Source organism: Marmota marmota, unplaced genomic scaffold (genome assembly GCF_001458135.2).
Source record: "Marmota marmota marmota unplaced genomic scaffold, marMar, whole genome shotgun sequence".
Classification (NCBI taxonomy): Eukaryota; Metazoa; Chordata; class Mammalia; order Rodentia; family Sciuridae; genus Marmota; species Marmota marmota.
Window position 1 is genome coordinate 7,785,834 of NW_025999900.1, and position 16,285 is coordinate 7,802,118.

At 51.0% G+C, this 16,285-nt stretch overlaps 1 protein-coding gene across 3 annotated transcripts in view; it reads right to left on the reverse strand.

The window, feature by feature from the left end:
* The window catches only part of Actn1 (actinin alpha 1), a 94,492-nt gene that overhangs the window by 14,482 nt on the left and 63,725 nt on the right, over nucleotides 1–16,285 (reverse strand). For all 3 annotated transcript variants that reach the window (XM_015490495.2, XM_015490487.2, XM_015490480.2), the window contains exons 5-10: nucleotides 15,486–15,573; nucleotides 14,696–14,774; nucleotides 11,451–11,532; nucleotides 8,663–8,748; nucleotides 1,697–1,789; nucleotides 548–778 (exon numbers count right to left, since the gene is read on the reverse strand). In XM_015490495.2, the coding sequence (XP_015345981.1) occupies nucleotides 548–778; nucleotides 1,697–1,789; nucleotides 8,663–8,748; nucleotides 11,451–11,532; nucleotides 14,696–14,774; nucleotides 15,486–15,573 (659 nt within the window). The remainder of the gene's footprint in view (nucleotides 1–547; nucleotides 779–1,696; nucleotides 1,790–8,662; nucleotides 8,749–11,450; nucleotides 11,533–14,695; nucleotides 14,775–15,485; nucleotides 15,574–16,285) is intronic.

The following is a 16,285-nucleotide window of genomic DNA, read 5'->3' on the forward strand; positions in this document are numbered from 1 at the left end:
TTTTATATATATACATATATATATATATATATATATATATATATATATATATATATATATTGCTTTAAGATTTACCTAAAAATCATATTCATATATAAAGACTAAACAATTCTGATTTTTTTTAAAACATTGATAATGGGTAATGGGATCATGAATAATTTCTATTTTTTGTATTTTACTTAATATCCTACCCTAAAAAATCTACTTAATAAATAAATTAACATTTTTTTAAAAAAGTTATTAAAGTTCCATAAAAGTAAAAACAATTAACTTGTTGCTTGGTCCAACATTTCCAAGGACATTCTATTTACAAAATGATTTGGGGGGCGGTGGGGGGCTAGTGGTGCCAGGGAAGTCTGGGGGTGGATGCTTAGGCTCTGGAAGGGCTAACCTGACCTGAGTCAGGGCAGAAGCAGCTGTCCCCTGAGCTTGGGCTGGAGCCTGGGTGGGAATCTAGAAGGGAGCACTGTGGGTAGGTAGAAAACGACCCACCCCACGGTGCTGCATGGGCCCTAATAGAAGTGGCTGGGGGCTCCCGGCTGCTCACCGAGACCATCCTGCCCTCGGAGGGCATGAAGGCGGGCCGGTTGCTGAGGCGCAGCTTGGTCTGCAGCGTGTTGAAGTTGATCTCCAGCTGGCACTTCTCCTGCACCTTGGGCGGCTTGTGCAGGCGCCGGTAGTCGCGGAAGTCCTCCAGCTTCTGCTGCATGGCGTGCATGGTGTTCTCGGGCACCCGGTTCTCCAGCCAGGGGATGGTGCGGCGGATCCACTCCAGCAGCTGGAGGGAGAGCGTAGAGGCCCTGGGGCTGAGGATGCTGGGAGGGGCTAAGGATGCTGGGAACGGGAGTGCTTACTCCCTTCGCAGGGCAAAGGGTCTCTCCCCACAGCACAGTCCTTCCCTTCTACCATCCTTGGGCATTCCCATGCCATGAGGCCAGGGTCCAGGGTGTTCCCTTTAAGAACCAGAGGCTGCATGAAGCCTGGCTACTGGGACCTGTCAATTTGTGGCCAGCTTCATTCACCCTATCCACCCTGCAGGGGAAGAACCATGGAACCATCGGCTGCTGGCCGAGTGTCAGAGTCCTGAGTTCTAGTTCTAGGTCCTACTAACTGAGTGGGCCTCAGTTTCTTTGTCTATGCCACAGACAGAGGATCTAAAGGCTGCTACCTGAGGTCCCTGCCACCAGATTTTCTGGGATTTAGCTCTCTTCTAGGGTAGAGAGCTGCCTAGGGAACAGTCTGCTTGCTTTTCCTGAGTCAAGGTAATGGTGGTGGAGAAGACGAAGGAGGAGTAGAAATGATGGCAAGTACATGCAACACCTACAGGGTGCCAGGCACATCCCACGAATTAACTCATCTGAATAATCACAGGAATTTTATGGTTTAAGTATGTGACCTCCCCTGGACATGGAGGAGGCAACCAATGCCCAGCATGGGACTGGCTATGGCAACCTGGCTGGAACAGTGGATCAGAGATTTAAGCCCTGGCTCCTCTCTACTTTCTGAGGGAGCCAGAGCAGAGCCCAAGCTGTCCCATGCTAACTGCGTCAGGATCATGGATGACACCCAGCCTAGGACTATGTCTCCATGATAGATTTGGAGGTATAGGTTCTGGGGGCTCCTTTTCCCTCAGGATGATGAGGTGCAGGAAGGACCCTGCTGGGGCCAAGTCAGGAGAAACCCAGAGGGTACCCACATCGCTGGCCAGCTTCTCGTAGTCTTCCATTAGCTGCTCGTTCTCCTGGTTGACCGCCAGTACCTTGCAGATGCGATTGGCAGCTGTCTCCGCCTGGCAACAAGACAGAGAGTCATGAGTAGCCGGCCCCAGCAGCAGGGGCACCTGGACACACCTGTGCTGACCATGCTCCTCCTCCTGAAGCTCCCTGTGGATGGAAGGGAGCCTCCAAGGTCCTGAAGTCATATCCCTCCTCCCTCTTCCTCACCACCCTCTTTGCCAGCTCCCATGGCCATGGGAGCCTGGATAATGGTCTCAGTGGCTGACCCAGGGTCCTAGAGAAGGATCTGAGTCTGGGACCCAACATGCATGTTGGGAAGAAACCAATCCGATGACAGTTACACTCAAAAAGCACTCAGGGCAGGTGGAGAGGTGAAGAAATGCACGCCCATCCTGGGATTGCAAGTGGAGGCCTTGGATGCAAAGGTTCAGGGCCTTAGTCTGGATGTGCAAGGATCTCAGAGATGTGGGAATTCAAATCTGGGAGTCTGGGGAGAAGATGCCAGCTGAAAAATAGGAAGAGCTCTAAGAATCTCTGCTAAGGATCCCCGCAGAACCTCCCAAGAACCTAGGCCCATCAGGAAACCAAAGGGCATAATAAGGGCAGGACAAGGGATCAACCCAGCACGGTCACTGCTGGGAAAGCTAAGTGCTGGACACACAAACACCACAGACAGGCCTCAGCCTTGAGAGGAAAGAAAGGGGACAGAATGGTAACCAGACATAGGCCTGGAGTTCCCTCAGAGACCCATCTTCCGCAGCCTAACACCAGCAAGGGTCCCACTTTCCTCCATCTACTTCACTTAGGAGGTTTGGGGATGGAGTTGTGTCCTTGTACACTCTGCCTCTACACCGAAGGACAGCGAACTCCATGACCTCTGGGGGCCACAGGGCAGAAGACAGCCAGAGTCAGAGAAGATAATGCCTGGGGGGGAGAAAGAGATGCATCCTGGGAATATAGAGAAAGGTGACCTGCAGCCAATAAAGGATGCCCGATTTACAGGGAAGGAAGACTTGACCTCACATCTGGTTGATGAACGCAACAAAAAGGGTTTCAACTGCAGCAAGACTACCTGAGGCCAGGCAGAAGGAAGACCCTGAGAATGAGGACTCTTAGAACTGGCAGGAATGATGGAGAAGACGCAGAAGCTTTTTCTGTGAAGAACTTTTCAAATAGGATGCAGGCCCGCAACTCACGGGCCTTGTGAGTGACTGTGCTGGGGTATACATCGGGGTGGGACAGAATGAGATCATCTGTCATCACCTCAAGGTCCCTTCGAGTGCAAAATCGAGAGACTGTATGCTACAGGGCAAGGTGTGAGAGTGGGCTGAGACTTCACCAAGAAAATGTGGGGATGGCTTGAGGGTGACCTAGGAGGCCTTTGGACAGAGACTTCAAGGTCTTCAGAAACTGGGGCAAGGCGTCATCCTGAGGCCCTCATCTCCTGTCCCCGTCCTGGAGCTTCCATGGCCATCTCTCATTGGAACTCCAGATTGGCGTCATTCCTCTTGAGAACCACTGAGTAATAACGGGGAATCCCAGAAGGCCCTGAGGAGGGAAACTCCCCCCCTGGAGCCTGTGCATAGATGCGGTTCAGAAAGAAAGCAGGGTCATGGAAAACAAGCCCATGAAGCTGGCTGGAGCGGGCACACTGCCCGAGGTCACTGAGGGCACCTCCACTGAGGACGAGGGCAAGGACCAGGAAGAGCAGAGGCGTTTGACTCCAGGCTGAAATTTACATAAGGAGGTGGGGTGGCCGCAGACCCTGCCACTAATGCCCTCATGAGCAGAAAAGGATCGGGTAGCTACCCATCACGGCTGAGCAGCGGCTGCAGCTGTGATTTCTGACAGGAGAAGCCCACCTGCACCTCGCTACCCTCCTGATGGATGCTGAATCCTGGGCTCCATTGCCCTAAATTGTGACGTATATGTCATCAAACTGATGCTATGGGTGGCGTCTGAGTTGGTGGGATTTTAGATGTGTCCATGGGCCTCAAGAGCCTTGCCATCCCCCAGGGTCACTTGGGGCATCTTTGGATGAAGTCTGGGGGAGATTCCCATGTGGGCCTCTGGGGGACTTTTCACAAAGATCCAACTTCTTTCCCAAGCCTGTGTCCTGGCCTGTCCCTCCCAGGGGGGGCCTCAGCAGGAGAGGATGACTGAGAACAGGACCAACACAATCACAGTCCTGCCTTTGGGGATCACAGGGACACTGTACATGAGACAAAAGGTCACTTTCTTTTTTTCTTTCTTTTTTTTGTGGTTCTTGGGATTGAACCCAGGGCCTTTTGCATGCAAGGCAAGCACTCTACCAACTGAGCTATGTCCCCAGCCCCAAAGGACGCTTTCTTTAGAGAGGGTCTATGGGCAAACATCTCTGGGTTGCCTGAGAGGTCAGCACTGTTACCTCCAGGAAGCAGGAACCTGAAACTTGATTTTGTTTTTAAATATTTTTAGTTGCAGATGGACATCATAACTTTTATTTAATTGTTTATTTATGTATATCTATCTATTTGTTTGTTTATTGTGTGTGGTGCTGAGGATTGAACCTGGTGCTTCACCCATGCAAGGCAAGCGCTCTCCCACTGAGCCTCGACCCCAGCCCCACACTTGATGTTTAGAGAAAAACAAGAAACCTTGCTGCTTCCCTCACCCTCACTGCCGACTTCCTCACGGCCCAAAGGAGCGTGCCAGGGGCGTGTGCTAAACTTACTGTTAAGTGGCTCAGTTACCACCAAGCCCCTTCCAGGAGGTAAGAAGAGGTCAGCCAGGAAGCACCGGCTCAGCTGGGCCTGGAGTTCAGGGAAGCTCCCGTCCATGACCCCAGTCATCACTTTCTAGCTTTCCCCCCATCACTGCAAGAACCCCACGCACCATGGGGTTACGAGAGCACCATGGGGTTAGGAGAGCGACACCCAGACCATAGGGATCTCAGAGAGACTGCATCAGTTAAGGAGCCCGAGGGAGAGGTGGTCCCAGGAAGGAAAGACATGCCCTAGGGGAATTGCAGAAATGGAAGCAGTTTCAAAAGAAGACCCAGGCAAGTCCCCACTTCAGCTTGGTTCCTGCCAAAGGAGAGGGGATGCTCGGAACCCCAAAGCAAAGAACCAGAATGCCCCAGCCTTTCTGATGAGGACAGATTGGTATGAGATCACATGATGTAAGCACAAATAAGCAAGGGGCAGAGAAGACACAGAAATAGGCAAGGTGCTTTCCAAGTGTCAGGGAAAAGACACCAGAAGTTGTGTTTCCTGTTCCGCAGTTTGTACTTTCACGTCTTTCTGCGACCTACTTTCCATCTGTACTATCATCCAGCTTAACACACAGCAGGACACTCCGTTTGGTATCCGAGGTAAGTTTTAAAAGGACTGTGGGCTGTTACCTCTGGAGAACTTCACAACCCAAAACAGTGGTTCCCTTCATAGTCAGCACCAAATCATCTGGTGCAGGTAGAGGCCAGAGAGGAAATGTCCTCAACGTGACATAAAATATCCACAGAGGAACTGGCCGGAGGGTGGCAGAGCCCCTCTCTCCAGCTGCACCTTGGCTCCCCCAGGAGTCCCCGCTCTATAGCAGCCAGACAAGGCAAACTCACTCTCCTTTCTAGGGCTTCTGTCCCTGCACAAGTTGCAGCCACCTTTCTCCACCCGTGTTTGCCCCTTCCCAATGGGAACCCCGATTCCACCCTGAGCCCCAAGGTCAAGTGCTGCTGCTCAGGAAAAGCCCACAGTCAACCTCCCCTGCTCGGATCTGCAGCAGAACGAGCACTGCTCAGGCCCGACGGCTCCCCGTGTCCAGGGCTTTCCCAGACAGACCATGAACTCCAAGGGCAGGAATGGGGTTCCTCCCTGAGAAAGTCCACAGCAGTGGAGCATGTGCCTGATGGACCCATGGATCCCTCCATCCCGAAAAGCATCCAGAAACACCTGCATCAGACCAAGCTCCTGCCTACAAGGGCTGATTCTCAGGAACAAGTTCCTAAAAGACCATGAACTTCAAAGGAAAAACTATGTAAACCAAACCTTGAGATGCTCTCCAGCCATTCTAAATCCCCAGAGTGGAGGAGAGCAAGAGAGTTAGCACCAAAACCAGCCTGCCTGACAGAAGTTGGTCCCCACCTAACGAGGAAAGTCAGTCAACACACTTACATGTGTGGGCACATGTGCTGGGTACGTGTGTGTGCAAACGCACATGTGCATTCCCCTGCTGCCTTTCTAGTTCCCTTATCCACAGTTTGTCCAGAGAAAGGCAGGAGAGGAAGGAGAACCCTGGGTGGGCATGGGTTTTGGAAGAGTTCTGGTCAGTGCCAGCCCCTGAGATAGTCAGTCAAGGCCAAGGCCACGTGAGGCAGAGCCTCCTCCTCCTCCATTATCCCCTTCCCACAGGAGAGGTGAAAACCCCTGCCCCCTGCCTGCTTAGCTCTAAGTAGGTGCTTCAGAAGTGGCTGGGGACACCCAGGACACCAGAGGAGCACCACCCCTAGTTTGTGACTTTGTCCTCAGAAGGAAACAAAAGCAGCATGAAATGATTGCAACAGAGGTAGATAAATGGGACGAGGGCACAGGGGAGGTATAGAGGATTGCAGAGGGAGAGCAGGCTGACACCCTCCCATATGCCACACACGCCTATGTCACACCCCGGGGCTCCCGCCCCACGGCACACACATGCACACTCCCTCCCCCACACACAACACATGCCCCTTCCGAGCAGCAGCAGCCAGGACACAGAGACTTCAGAGACAGGTAAGGCCAGTGTCAAAGGCATGAAGCCCAGGACAGAACCCCCGAGGAGCGGGAGGAGGTGGAGGAGAAGAGAGACGGAAAGAAAGGCCCTGCAGAGTCAGCCCGGTGGGGACGAGCCAGGCACTCTCTCTGTGGTCACCAGGTTGGGAGCCGGACCTCAGCAAGCAGAGATGCTGCTCAAATCCTGGCTAGGAGGTGGGGTGGGGGGCACAGGGTCAGAGGAGGTCAAGGAGACAGAGGTGTGTGGGACAGAAAGAAAGCAAGTAGGATCCGGCCAGAGGGGGCTGGAACAGGCAGTCCTGCCTTCAGTAGGTGGTGAGGGTGGCCTTGGGGGCCCAGCTAGGTAAGGAACAGGCTGCTGGTGGTCCATCTGGTTACTTTGTGGAATTTTTTAAAGGTGCCTCCTCCCCAAAGCACTATTATTTGAAAAAGGTCACACTGATTTTGTTAGAAGATGTTTTTACTGCCATCTGCAGGATAATTTTTAGTCACGAATATTCAAATCGGGCTGGGATTGTGGCTCAGTGGCAGCACCACATGAAAATAAATACACAAAATAAAGATACTGTGCCCATCTACAACTAAAAAAAAATATTCAAACCCCCATTGTCTGTGGCACAGGCCAGCTGCTCTTCTGTAGTACACAACCTCCACAACCATCCAGGGCAGGTCTGGTTGGGAGTTATCAGGCAGGGCTCTGGCCTATTCACCAGGGAGAAGGCAGGAAGACTTCTCCCTGCCCTGCTGCTGGCTGAATTTGAGAAGATGACCTTGCTTAAGCAAGAAGGAAGGAGGGAGAGACAGAGGTAAAGGGGTCTTGGGTATTTAAGGGACTAGCCGGAAACCATAGCTAAGCGCTTCCACTTCTTGGGACATGGACTGTGCTGGGTCTGGTAAAGGAGCTAGGGTGATTGTTCTTCCCGTCTGGGGGATCCACTGCCTCGGTGCACGGGGAGATGTGGGGGCCGCGCAGAGGCAGGGTTCCTCTGGCATCGTCAAGTGTCCTGGCCGGGGTTCAGGGAGCACCCCGTCCTCCTGCGGGGAGGAGGGGCTTCTCTCGCCTCCTTCGCCCCAGGCCTGCTGCCGGAGTGTCCAGAGAGGACGGAGGGAGGGTGGGCGAGGCCGAGGGGGAGCTCACCTTCTGCGCACCTGGGAAGGTGTGGCAGTGACATGAGACACTAGGTCACATGGCCTTCCCATCCAGCCTTAGCGTGCCTACACATCTGCACAGAGAAGGAGAAGAGATTGAGAGGAGAAAGCAGCAGCAGCAGCACAAACCCAAACAGCCATGTCGGACAAAGAGAGCACGAGACAGGAACCAAGAGGCAGAGACAGAGGTGGAAAGGAAAGGGGCAGGAGGTGGATGAGCAGGTGGAGATCAGCGAGGGGGACGGGCAGAGGGTGAGAAAGGGCCTCCTGTCCTGCATTTCACGACAAGCCACTCAGGGGCCACGCAGAGCACCTGGCAGGCCCACAGACGGAAGCCAGAAGGGTTCTGCGGTCAGGGCAACTCCGCTTCTTCTGGGGTCCGGCCTTCAAGGGAGGCCTGGGGGAGGGACATCTGCTAATCAACCTCAGTAATCGTGCCGCCCCGCCTAGTGCGGAACCTGTACAACTGAGCTTTCACCTGAGGCCTCCTTGAGCAAATCTGGCCCGGGACATTTGAAGGGGCTCACGGCCGCCCACCTCCTCTCTCCCCTCCTTCTCCCAAGGGTCACAATCCTGTCTGGGAACACAGAGTGCAAAGTAGAGGTTCTGGGGACAGAACTGCATCCTCAAGGGAAGTCCTGGCACTGTCAAGAACACAGCTGGACCTGGAGGGTGGCAGCCCACTCCACCCCGACTCCCCACACTCAGGACCATTCAGGAGGCTGACATCACACACGCAGCCTCTCCTGCCTCCACCAGGTGGCTGGTCCCAGAAGGCCCAGAAGCTCTTGATTTTCTCAGTAACAGGAGAAGAAGAGAGAGGGACAGGGGAAGGGAGAGGGCAGAGGTGCAGGGTGGGAGAGGAGCCAAGCCAAAGAGAACACGCCACCTAAGAGCCAGGACTAACTCTACCCACGAGACGAGGCCATCCATCCAGGCACTGGATGGGGCAGGCAGGTGGGAGGGGCAGGAGGGCAGGGCTCAGGGTCCGGCATGAGGTGTGCTGGGCATGGAAGGAGCAGGGGCCCCAGGTACCTTCTGGGCTCCAGAGAAGGCATGGTAGAAGCTGGACACGTAAGTCATGATGGCTTTCTCATCAGGCCGAGCAGTTCCAACGATGTCTGTCAAGAAAAATTGGGAGTTAAACCCAGCAGGTGACAGTTATCCCATTCCTGGGCAAATACCCAAAGGACTTAAAATCAGAATACTCTAGTGATGTAGCCACATCAAATGTTTATAGCAGCTCAGTTCACAAGCTAAGCTATGGAATCAACTTAAGTGCTCTTCAACAGATGAATGGATAAAGAAAATGTGGTATATATATGCACAATGAAATATTACTCAGCCATAAAGAAGAATGAAATCACGGCATTTTCTGGTAAATGGATGGAACTGAAAAATATCATGCTAAGCAAAATAAGGCAATCCCAAAGAACTAAAGGCCAAATGTTCTATCTAATATGTGGATGCTGACTCACAATAAGGGTGGGGTAGGGGGGAATAGAAATTCACCAGATTAGACAAAGGTGGAATGAAGGGAAGAGAGGGGAGATGGGAGTAGGAAAGAGAGTAGAATGAATCGGACATAACTTTCCTGTGTTCATGTATGAATACACCACCAGGGTAACTCCACATCACGCACAACCACAAGAATGGGAATGTTGGAAGTCCACCCGGCTCCAAAGACTAACTTCCCCATCCCCCGAGAAGAACCGTCCAATGGTGAGCCCTGCTGGCTCACATGATCCTTATCCACCAATCAGACTAGCCCTGCTGGCTCACATGATCCTTATCCTCCAATCAGACTAGACCTGCTGACTCACATGATCCTTACCCACCAATCAGAAAGCACCCCATGCCAACTGTCAAACCCTTCAACCATTAAACTGTCATAACTGTCAAACCACCCCTGGCTCTATAAATATGCAGAGCTGACCCTCAATAAACAGGCATTTTCTCCGATGGCAAGCCTTGTTCGTTCTTTCAGAGAAGTTATACTCCATGTGTGTAATATGTCAAAATACATTCTACTGCCATGTATAACTAAAAAGAACAAGCAAATAAATGAATAAATGAATGAGTGAATGAATGAATGAAAAGCCAGTGGATGAGCACATGGCACCCCTTCCAATAAGAAGCAAAAAGAATCCTGTAGGACCACAAAGTCTTCTCACCAAAATGCCCAGCCAGAACCTAGCCGGCCTCCCACTGATGGGAATGGAAGAGGCAGGGAAACAAGAAAAGCCGTAACCCCAGGAAGCAACAGACAACCTGGGAATACAGAACATTCCATAGGACAGCAGGCCCCCACCTCCAGAAGTTCAATGGGAGGAATGACAGAGTAAGCAGAGAAGAGACACCCCAACTGCAAAGCCAAATGCCACCCCTGACTCTTGTGTACCTCCCAATTAGAACAAAACAACTCTTGGCTCTTGGTTTCCAGTACAGGGATTGCACCCAAGGCTCTGTGGGTGCTAGGCAAGTGCTCCACCACTGAGCTACATCCTTAACCCTTCAAAGACATCTTTTAAACAACTAGGGAAATTTGATTATGAACTAGATAATAGATATGTCAAGAAATTATTGTCGATTTGCTAAATAAGAATATTATTTTATGGTTACCTTAGAAAATACTAATATTTTCCAGGTATGTATTCTGAGGTAGTGATGAAGTTATGCAATAGCTGAGATCTGACTCAATATATGTCAATAAAGAAAACAGAAATAAAAAGAGAAAAATAAAGTGACAAAATCTTAATAATCTATATCTGGATGATGGATATACAGAAGTTCATTATACTAATCTCTTTGTTTTTGTAGACATTTGAGATTTTTTCCTAATGACATTTTTTAAAAATGTCTTTAGTTGTTGATGGACCTTTATTTTATTCATTTATTTATATGCAGTGCTGAGAATTGAACCCAGTGCCTCACACATGCTAGGCAAACACTCTACCACTGAGCCACAACTCCAGTCCCCTTAATCAAAGTTTTTACTTTTTTCTTTCTTTTTTTTTTTTTTGGTACTGGGGATTAAACTCAGGGGTACTCAACCACTGAGCCACATCCCCAGACCTATTTAGTATTTTATTTAGTGACAGCGTCTCACTGAATTGCTTAGCACCTCACTTTTGCTGAGGCTGGCTTTGAACTCATGATCCTCTTATCTCAGCCTTCTGAGCTGCTGGGATTACAGGTGTGAGCCATTGCGCCCGGCACCATTTTTTTAATTTAAAATGTCACTGGTGGTTGGGGGCAGGGAACAGAGGGAAAGGGGACAACCTTCACATCCCTTTTCCAACCTCTTGACATGAAGCAGTCACTTTCAAGATGGCGTCTGAGCATATGGGCCCAGGGAAGGCCCAGAAGGAAAGTGGCCATTGTGTCCAGGGCAGAAACAAAGACAAGAAGACTTAGATGGATCCCAGCCATGAGCCTCCCTGGCCCCCATGATTCCCCTCACCTGACAACTTCTGTCCCCCCACCACCCATCAGAGCTGCTGGGCATGGTATGAGGCAGAAAGCTGGGTGCAGTGGCCAGGAAGCACCGAGTTTCCAGCCCCAGGACCGTATTTGTGATCAGGATGTTCTTGTGTTAAACCCTGGACCTGTCCCCACCCAGGTGGCCGGACTAGTACCTCTCCCTCTGGGCCTCAGGAAGACATGGAAACCCTTATAAGCAGGCAACTCCTGGGATCCTCAAATGAGGTCCCAGACGGCCCAGGCCTTCTCCCTTCCTGCTGCAGACTGCTGGGGCCCCTCTTAGCCCCTGGGGAGCAGCTGGAAAGGACCGGAGGCCCCAAAGGGGAGAGAACACTGTTACCTTCAGCATCAAGCATCTTGGGGATGTCCAGATACTTCTCTGCCACATCGAAGGCCGTGTTCAGGTTTGTGAGTGGATCATCCTAGAGGGAGAAGAGGAGGAAACAGTGATAAGGGAAGCCATGACAAGTCACAGGCCACCCCTGGGAGGCCACCAAAACTGGGGGGCAGAGGGGCCTTCCCGCAGCCCCTCCCAGGCTCCAACCTCAGGGCACAGCCGTGGGTGGACAAGGCTGGCCTCATCACCAGGGTCACTGGCTGGAGGTTCAAAACAGTCTCTTTCCTCCTTAAGCTTCATTTTCTTTTCCAGGGAAGTGAGAATACCTGCCTGTAGCCTGAGTCAGGATAGGAAAGAATTGCTAAGAAGTACATGCTGGGAGCAGGGTATCAGCTGTCCTGGCTTCTGGTTTCAGCCACCAGCCAGAGGGACTCCTGGGTAAGTGACAAGGACTCAGTTTTTCCATCTGTCACTCAAGAGTTGGGCTAGGAGATCTTAACTGTGGCTAGTTAGGGGGAGAGCAGGGGCCCTTTCATGTTCTTATTTCATGAAATCTTGGCGTTTCTTCAGATAGCCACAGCTTCTAAACTACTCCTACCTCTGCTAACTTTTCCAAGAAACTGAGCAGGATGAGGAGAAACTGGGATCCTTGTGCATTGGAATGTAATGTCATCATGATGGGAATAGAATAAGATGCAGCCACTTTGTGGTGAGACCATATGATCCAGCAATTCCAACTTCTGTGTGTACAACCCCAAACAATTGAAAGCAGGGTCCCAGTGAGATATGTGCACACTCACATTCTCAGAAGCATCATTCACAAGAACCCAAAGGTGGAAGCCAAGTGTCCATCAACAGAGGAATGGGTAAGTGGACCACGGTTCATACACACATGGAATATTACTCAGCCTCAAAAGGGCGGGGGGGGATTCTGATACATGTTCCAACACAATGAACCTTGAGGACATTATGCTGAGGAAAAACACTATAGGATGCTACTTTTTTGAAGTACGTAGAGGGTTGAATTCATGGAGACGGAAACTCACCAGGGGCTGGCGAGAGAGAGGGGGCACAGTATTTCAGTTTTGCAACATAACAAGTTTTGGATGTGTAATGTTTGCACAACAATGTGAGTGTATACAAGGGCACTGAACTGCACACTTAAAAATATTTTTTTTTAAATGTTACGTATTTATTTTACCACAACTTTGTTTTGTTTTATTTTGGGGGCCTCTTTTTTTTTTTTTTTTTTTTTTTTTTTTTTTTTTTTGGTCCTGGTGATTGAACTCAAGGGCATTCAAGCACTGAGCCATATCCCCAGGTCTATTTTTATTTTTTATTGAGAGACAGGGTCTCACTTAGCTGCTTAGGGCTTCACTAAATTGCTGAGGCTGGCTTTGAACTCGGGATCCTCCTGCCTCAGCCTCCTGAGCTGCTGGGATCACAGGGTGTGCCACCACACCTGGCTAGTTGTTTCTTTGTTTTTGTTTTTTTTTTTTAAAGAACTTTAATGTAGGGTGAAAAAAACCAAACCTTTCATGAGGAGAGTCCCCACTCCCCTGCTGTTCCCTGAGACTGATCTAAGAGGGCCGGTTCTGCCAGTCTAGGGCTGTTTCCCTGTTTTACTCAAATGAGAATCACAAGCAACAAAGAGATGAAGACGTTCACTTTGGAAGTTTTCAGGAGGAAATTGCTCAAAATAGAGTAAGTAGAGTCCTTCTAGGAAAGTATTTGACAGCAGCCAGGATGATAAAAACAGCCAAACGGTGAAGGTCATTTCCACCCGGGCCTGCACGGCGGCTGCCAGCACACAGGTTTAGGTGTGCCCTGGCTGCCCCATGTGGGACCGCCAAGAGGCCTTCCCATAGCCAGGGCCAGAAATAAAGAGCTTCCCAGCTGGAGCCCCTGGACTCTGTCCCCAGTGCCCAAGGGCCAGTGGGTTCTGGCCACCTGTGTGTTCCAGAAGGCCTTCACTGTTCCCTGGGCCTGGCTCTGTGCTGGGACTTGGGCTGGACTTCAGTGATGAGCTAAAGAGAAGAGGAGGCCAAACAGGGAAGAATGTGCAAGGGCAAATCAACAGACCCAGAGAGGGACAGAGGGTGGGGAGAACACTACCAGGTACCAGTCGATGTCCCCTGCACTCTCGACTCCCAACGAGCCAAGATGGATGGGACCTCTGAGACAGGGATGGGACTTCAGAGGCACGGACAGCACAGACCCCTCTCTATACGACAGCAGGCAACGGCTGTGTGTTCACTTGACTGCTGACACCCACACCCCCCACAGGGACACAGGCACACACACGCCCATCACCAAAGTGCAGCAGCGCAACAGGAAGCAGGTGTGTATGACGCCTTCAAAAGAAAACATCGATGACACTAGGGCTTGCCACTTTGGCCCTGTTTGATTTGGGCACAGAGTTTCCAAGCAGGCGGGGGCGGGGGGGTTCTCAAATGGATTTTCTTTCCCTTTCAAAGCAGCTGATCTAGTGAGCTAGGATCCACCTTCTCCCCAAAAGGTTAGCTGGGGAAAGGCTGTTGTACAGCCGTGCACAAGGCCACACACAGGGCCAGGCCGATGGATGGCCTTCTGTAGATAGGCCCTTCCTAGGGCTGAGGCCCTGCAGGCAAATGGAAAATAGGAATCTCCTCCTTTCCTCCCTCACAGAAGCCCTCTAGTGGCTTGCTCACCTACACCCCCAGAACAGAGGGCCAGCCACCACCATGAGTTGCCAGGGCAACATCAAGCCCTGCTTGGCCACTGGTTAGCCACAGGCCTTTCCTGGGGCTCAGGCAAGGTGGGGTCTTTATTGAACACTGCGCCTTCTAGGTATCGAGATGAATGTGAGAAACATAAGGCTGTCATTCCTAAGCCCCCTCACCAAGAGATTCCAGCACAGGTGACATTCCAATTCCAATTCCATTCTAGATCACCAACTGGAAGCTTAAGGAGCGCTCTCGAGGTGGCCTTTCCCAAGGTGGCCTTTCCCAAGATGCTCATGACAAGTCTCACCAAGGTCACAACCAGTGCCCTTTAACCACTATACTGGTTCTTGGGCAGCAAGATTCAGGGAGGGTGGTTTGCTGCTCACCTCTAGATGGGCTCTGTCTGGCTAGCCTATAGGGCCAACATCCCTCAGCCTGTGCTCTCAGAGTGGAGTCCCTGTCTTGCCCTCCCTAAGCCTTGTCCCCAGCTGCTGGAGGCCAGGGGACCAGGGGCTGGTGGCACGAAGTCAGGTGAGTGTGTACCTTCCTCAGCTTCCCGTAGTCAATCAGCTCAGGCCGATGTCGGTGGATCAAGGCACAAAAGCCAAGGCCATCCTTCCAGCTGCCAGGAGAGAAAAGGGGGACAAGCTGGTGAGAAGGTGTCTGCAGAGCGTGGCCAAACAGGGGCCATCAAGCACTACCCCAGGGCAGAGCACCAAGAGGAGCCTCCTGTATTCAAGATGAATACGTAATTCTTCAAAGCACAAAACAAAGCAGGCCAGAGAGACCCCTTCATGCCATAATCCCAGGCAACTTGAGGTCAGGACTTGGTGCGGGGGTTGGCAAGTTGAGATAAACCAGTCACACACATCCCTCCCCCAATGGAGGTCCGTGGCCCTAGTCTGCTGACCTGAAGCCCCAGATTGGGAATTCCTGGACATTTTTCTTGGGAATATTCCTAGTAACACATATCAACCAAAGGCCTTGTCCAAGGCCCTGCAGGGAGGGGGAAGGGATTCAAGGGGACAGCAATACATTCTTTCCCAGAAAAGCTACTTCCTCCCCAAGGGCCTCAGCTGTTCTAGAGCTGAGACTGAGTAACCAAGGGGGCCTATAAGGTCTTTCTTTTCTTTTTATTTTTTTTTTAATATTTTTTGTAATTGTAGATGGACAGCATGCCTGTATTTTATTTATTCATTTTTATGTGATGCTGTGGAGTGAACCCAGGGCCTCACATGTGCTAGGCAAGCTCTTTGCCACTGCGCGACAGCCCCTACGAGGTCTTGATGGAAGCAGCCCAGTTTCTACAGGAGCCCCTGCCCCTGGCACCCACCTGATGTGGAAGTTTTGGATGTTGACATTTTTGTAAGGGGCCGTCTTCCTCTGACACCACAGGAGCAGCCCTTCCTTGGCTGAGGTCTCTGTGGGGAAGGGGATGAGCAGAGGAATCAATGGGCTGATCTAGGGGAGGGAGGGGCGCTGGCTTCCAGGAGGCCCCACTGCAACCTCTAGATTCTAACCCTGCTGCTACCAAGGAAGAAAGACGCCCCGGCCAACATTTCTCTCTCCTTGACAAATCTGAGAAGTTATTTGAGAAATAGTAGAGCGATGTAGGAAGCAAGCTAGCCACGAGACATTCAGAGGCATTTCCCCCACTCCCATTATTCAAAGTGGTAGGGATACAAGAAAAGTCAGCAGCCTGTCAGGCAATCACTTTGGAAGCCACTGGATTAGTCCGGGAAATCTAAAGGACCAGGAACCTCCAGACATAATCATGTAGCCTGAAGGGCCAGAAGAAAGCCTGAGGATTCTTACTCAGGTTTCTTTTTTCCATCTAAAAAAAAACAAGGTTTCTTTGTATTTACTGCATGGATTGGCGGTGTTGCCCTCTGCTGTTGTGTGCGTGAAAAAGTCACCTAGCTGTAAGTTAAGGCAGGCATCTGAGGAGATGCAGGGACCTCCCAACACCTGAGAGGCTGCACACTGCCCCCTTGTGTTCACACCTGTGAATTGCAGGTTATGGTATCAGTGAAATGGGTCATAGCAACCTCATTTACTTCAGATTCACAAAACGGACTTCAAAATGATGGTAAAGCATACCTAGAAAAATTATAATTCAGGCAAAAACAAGAA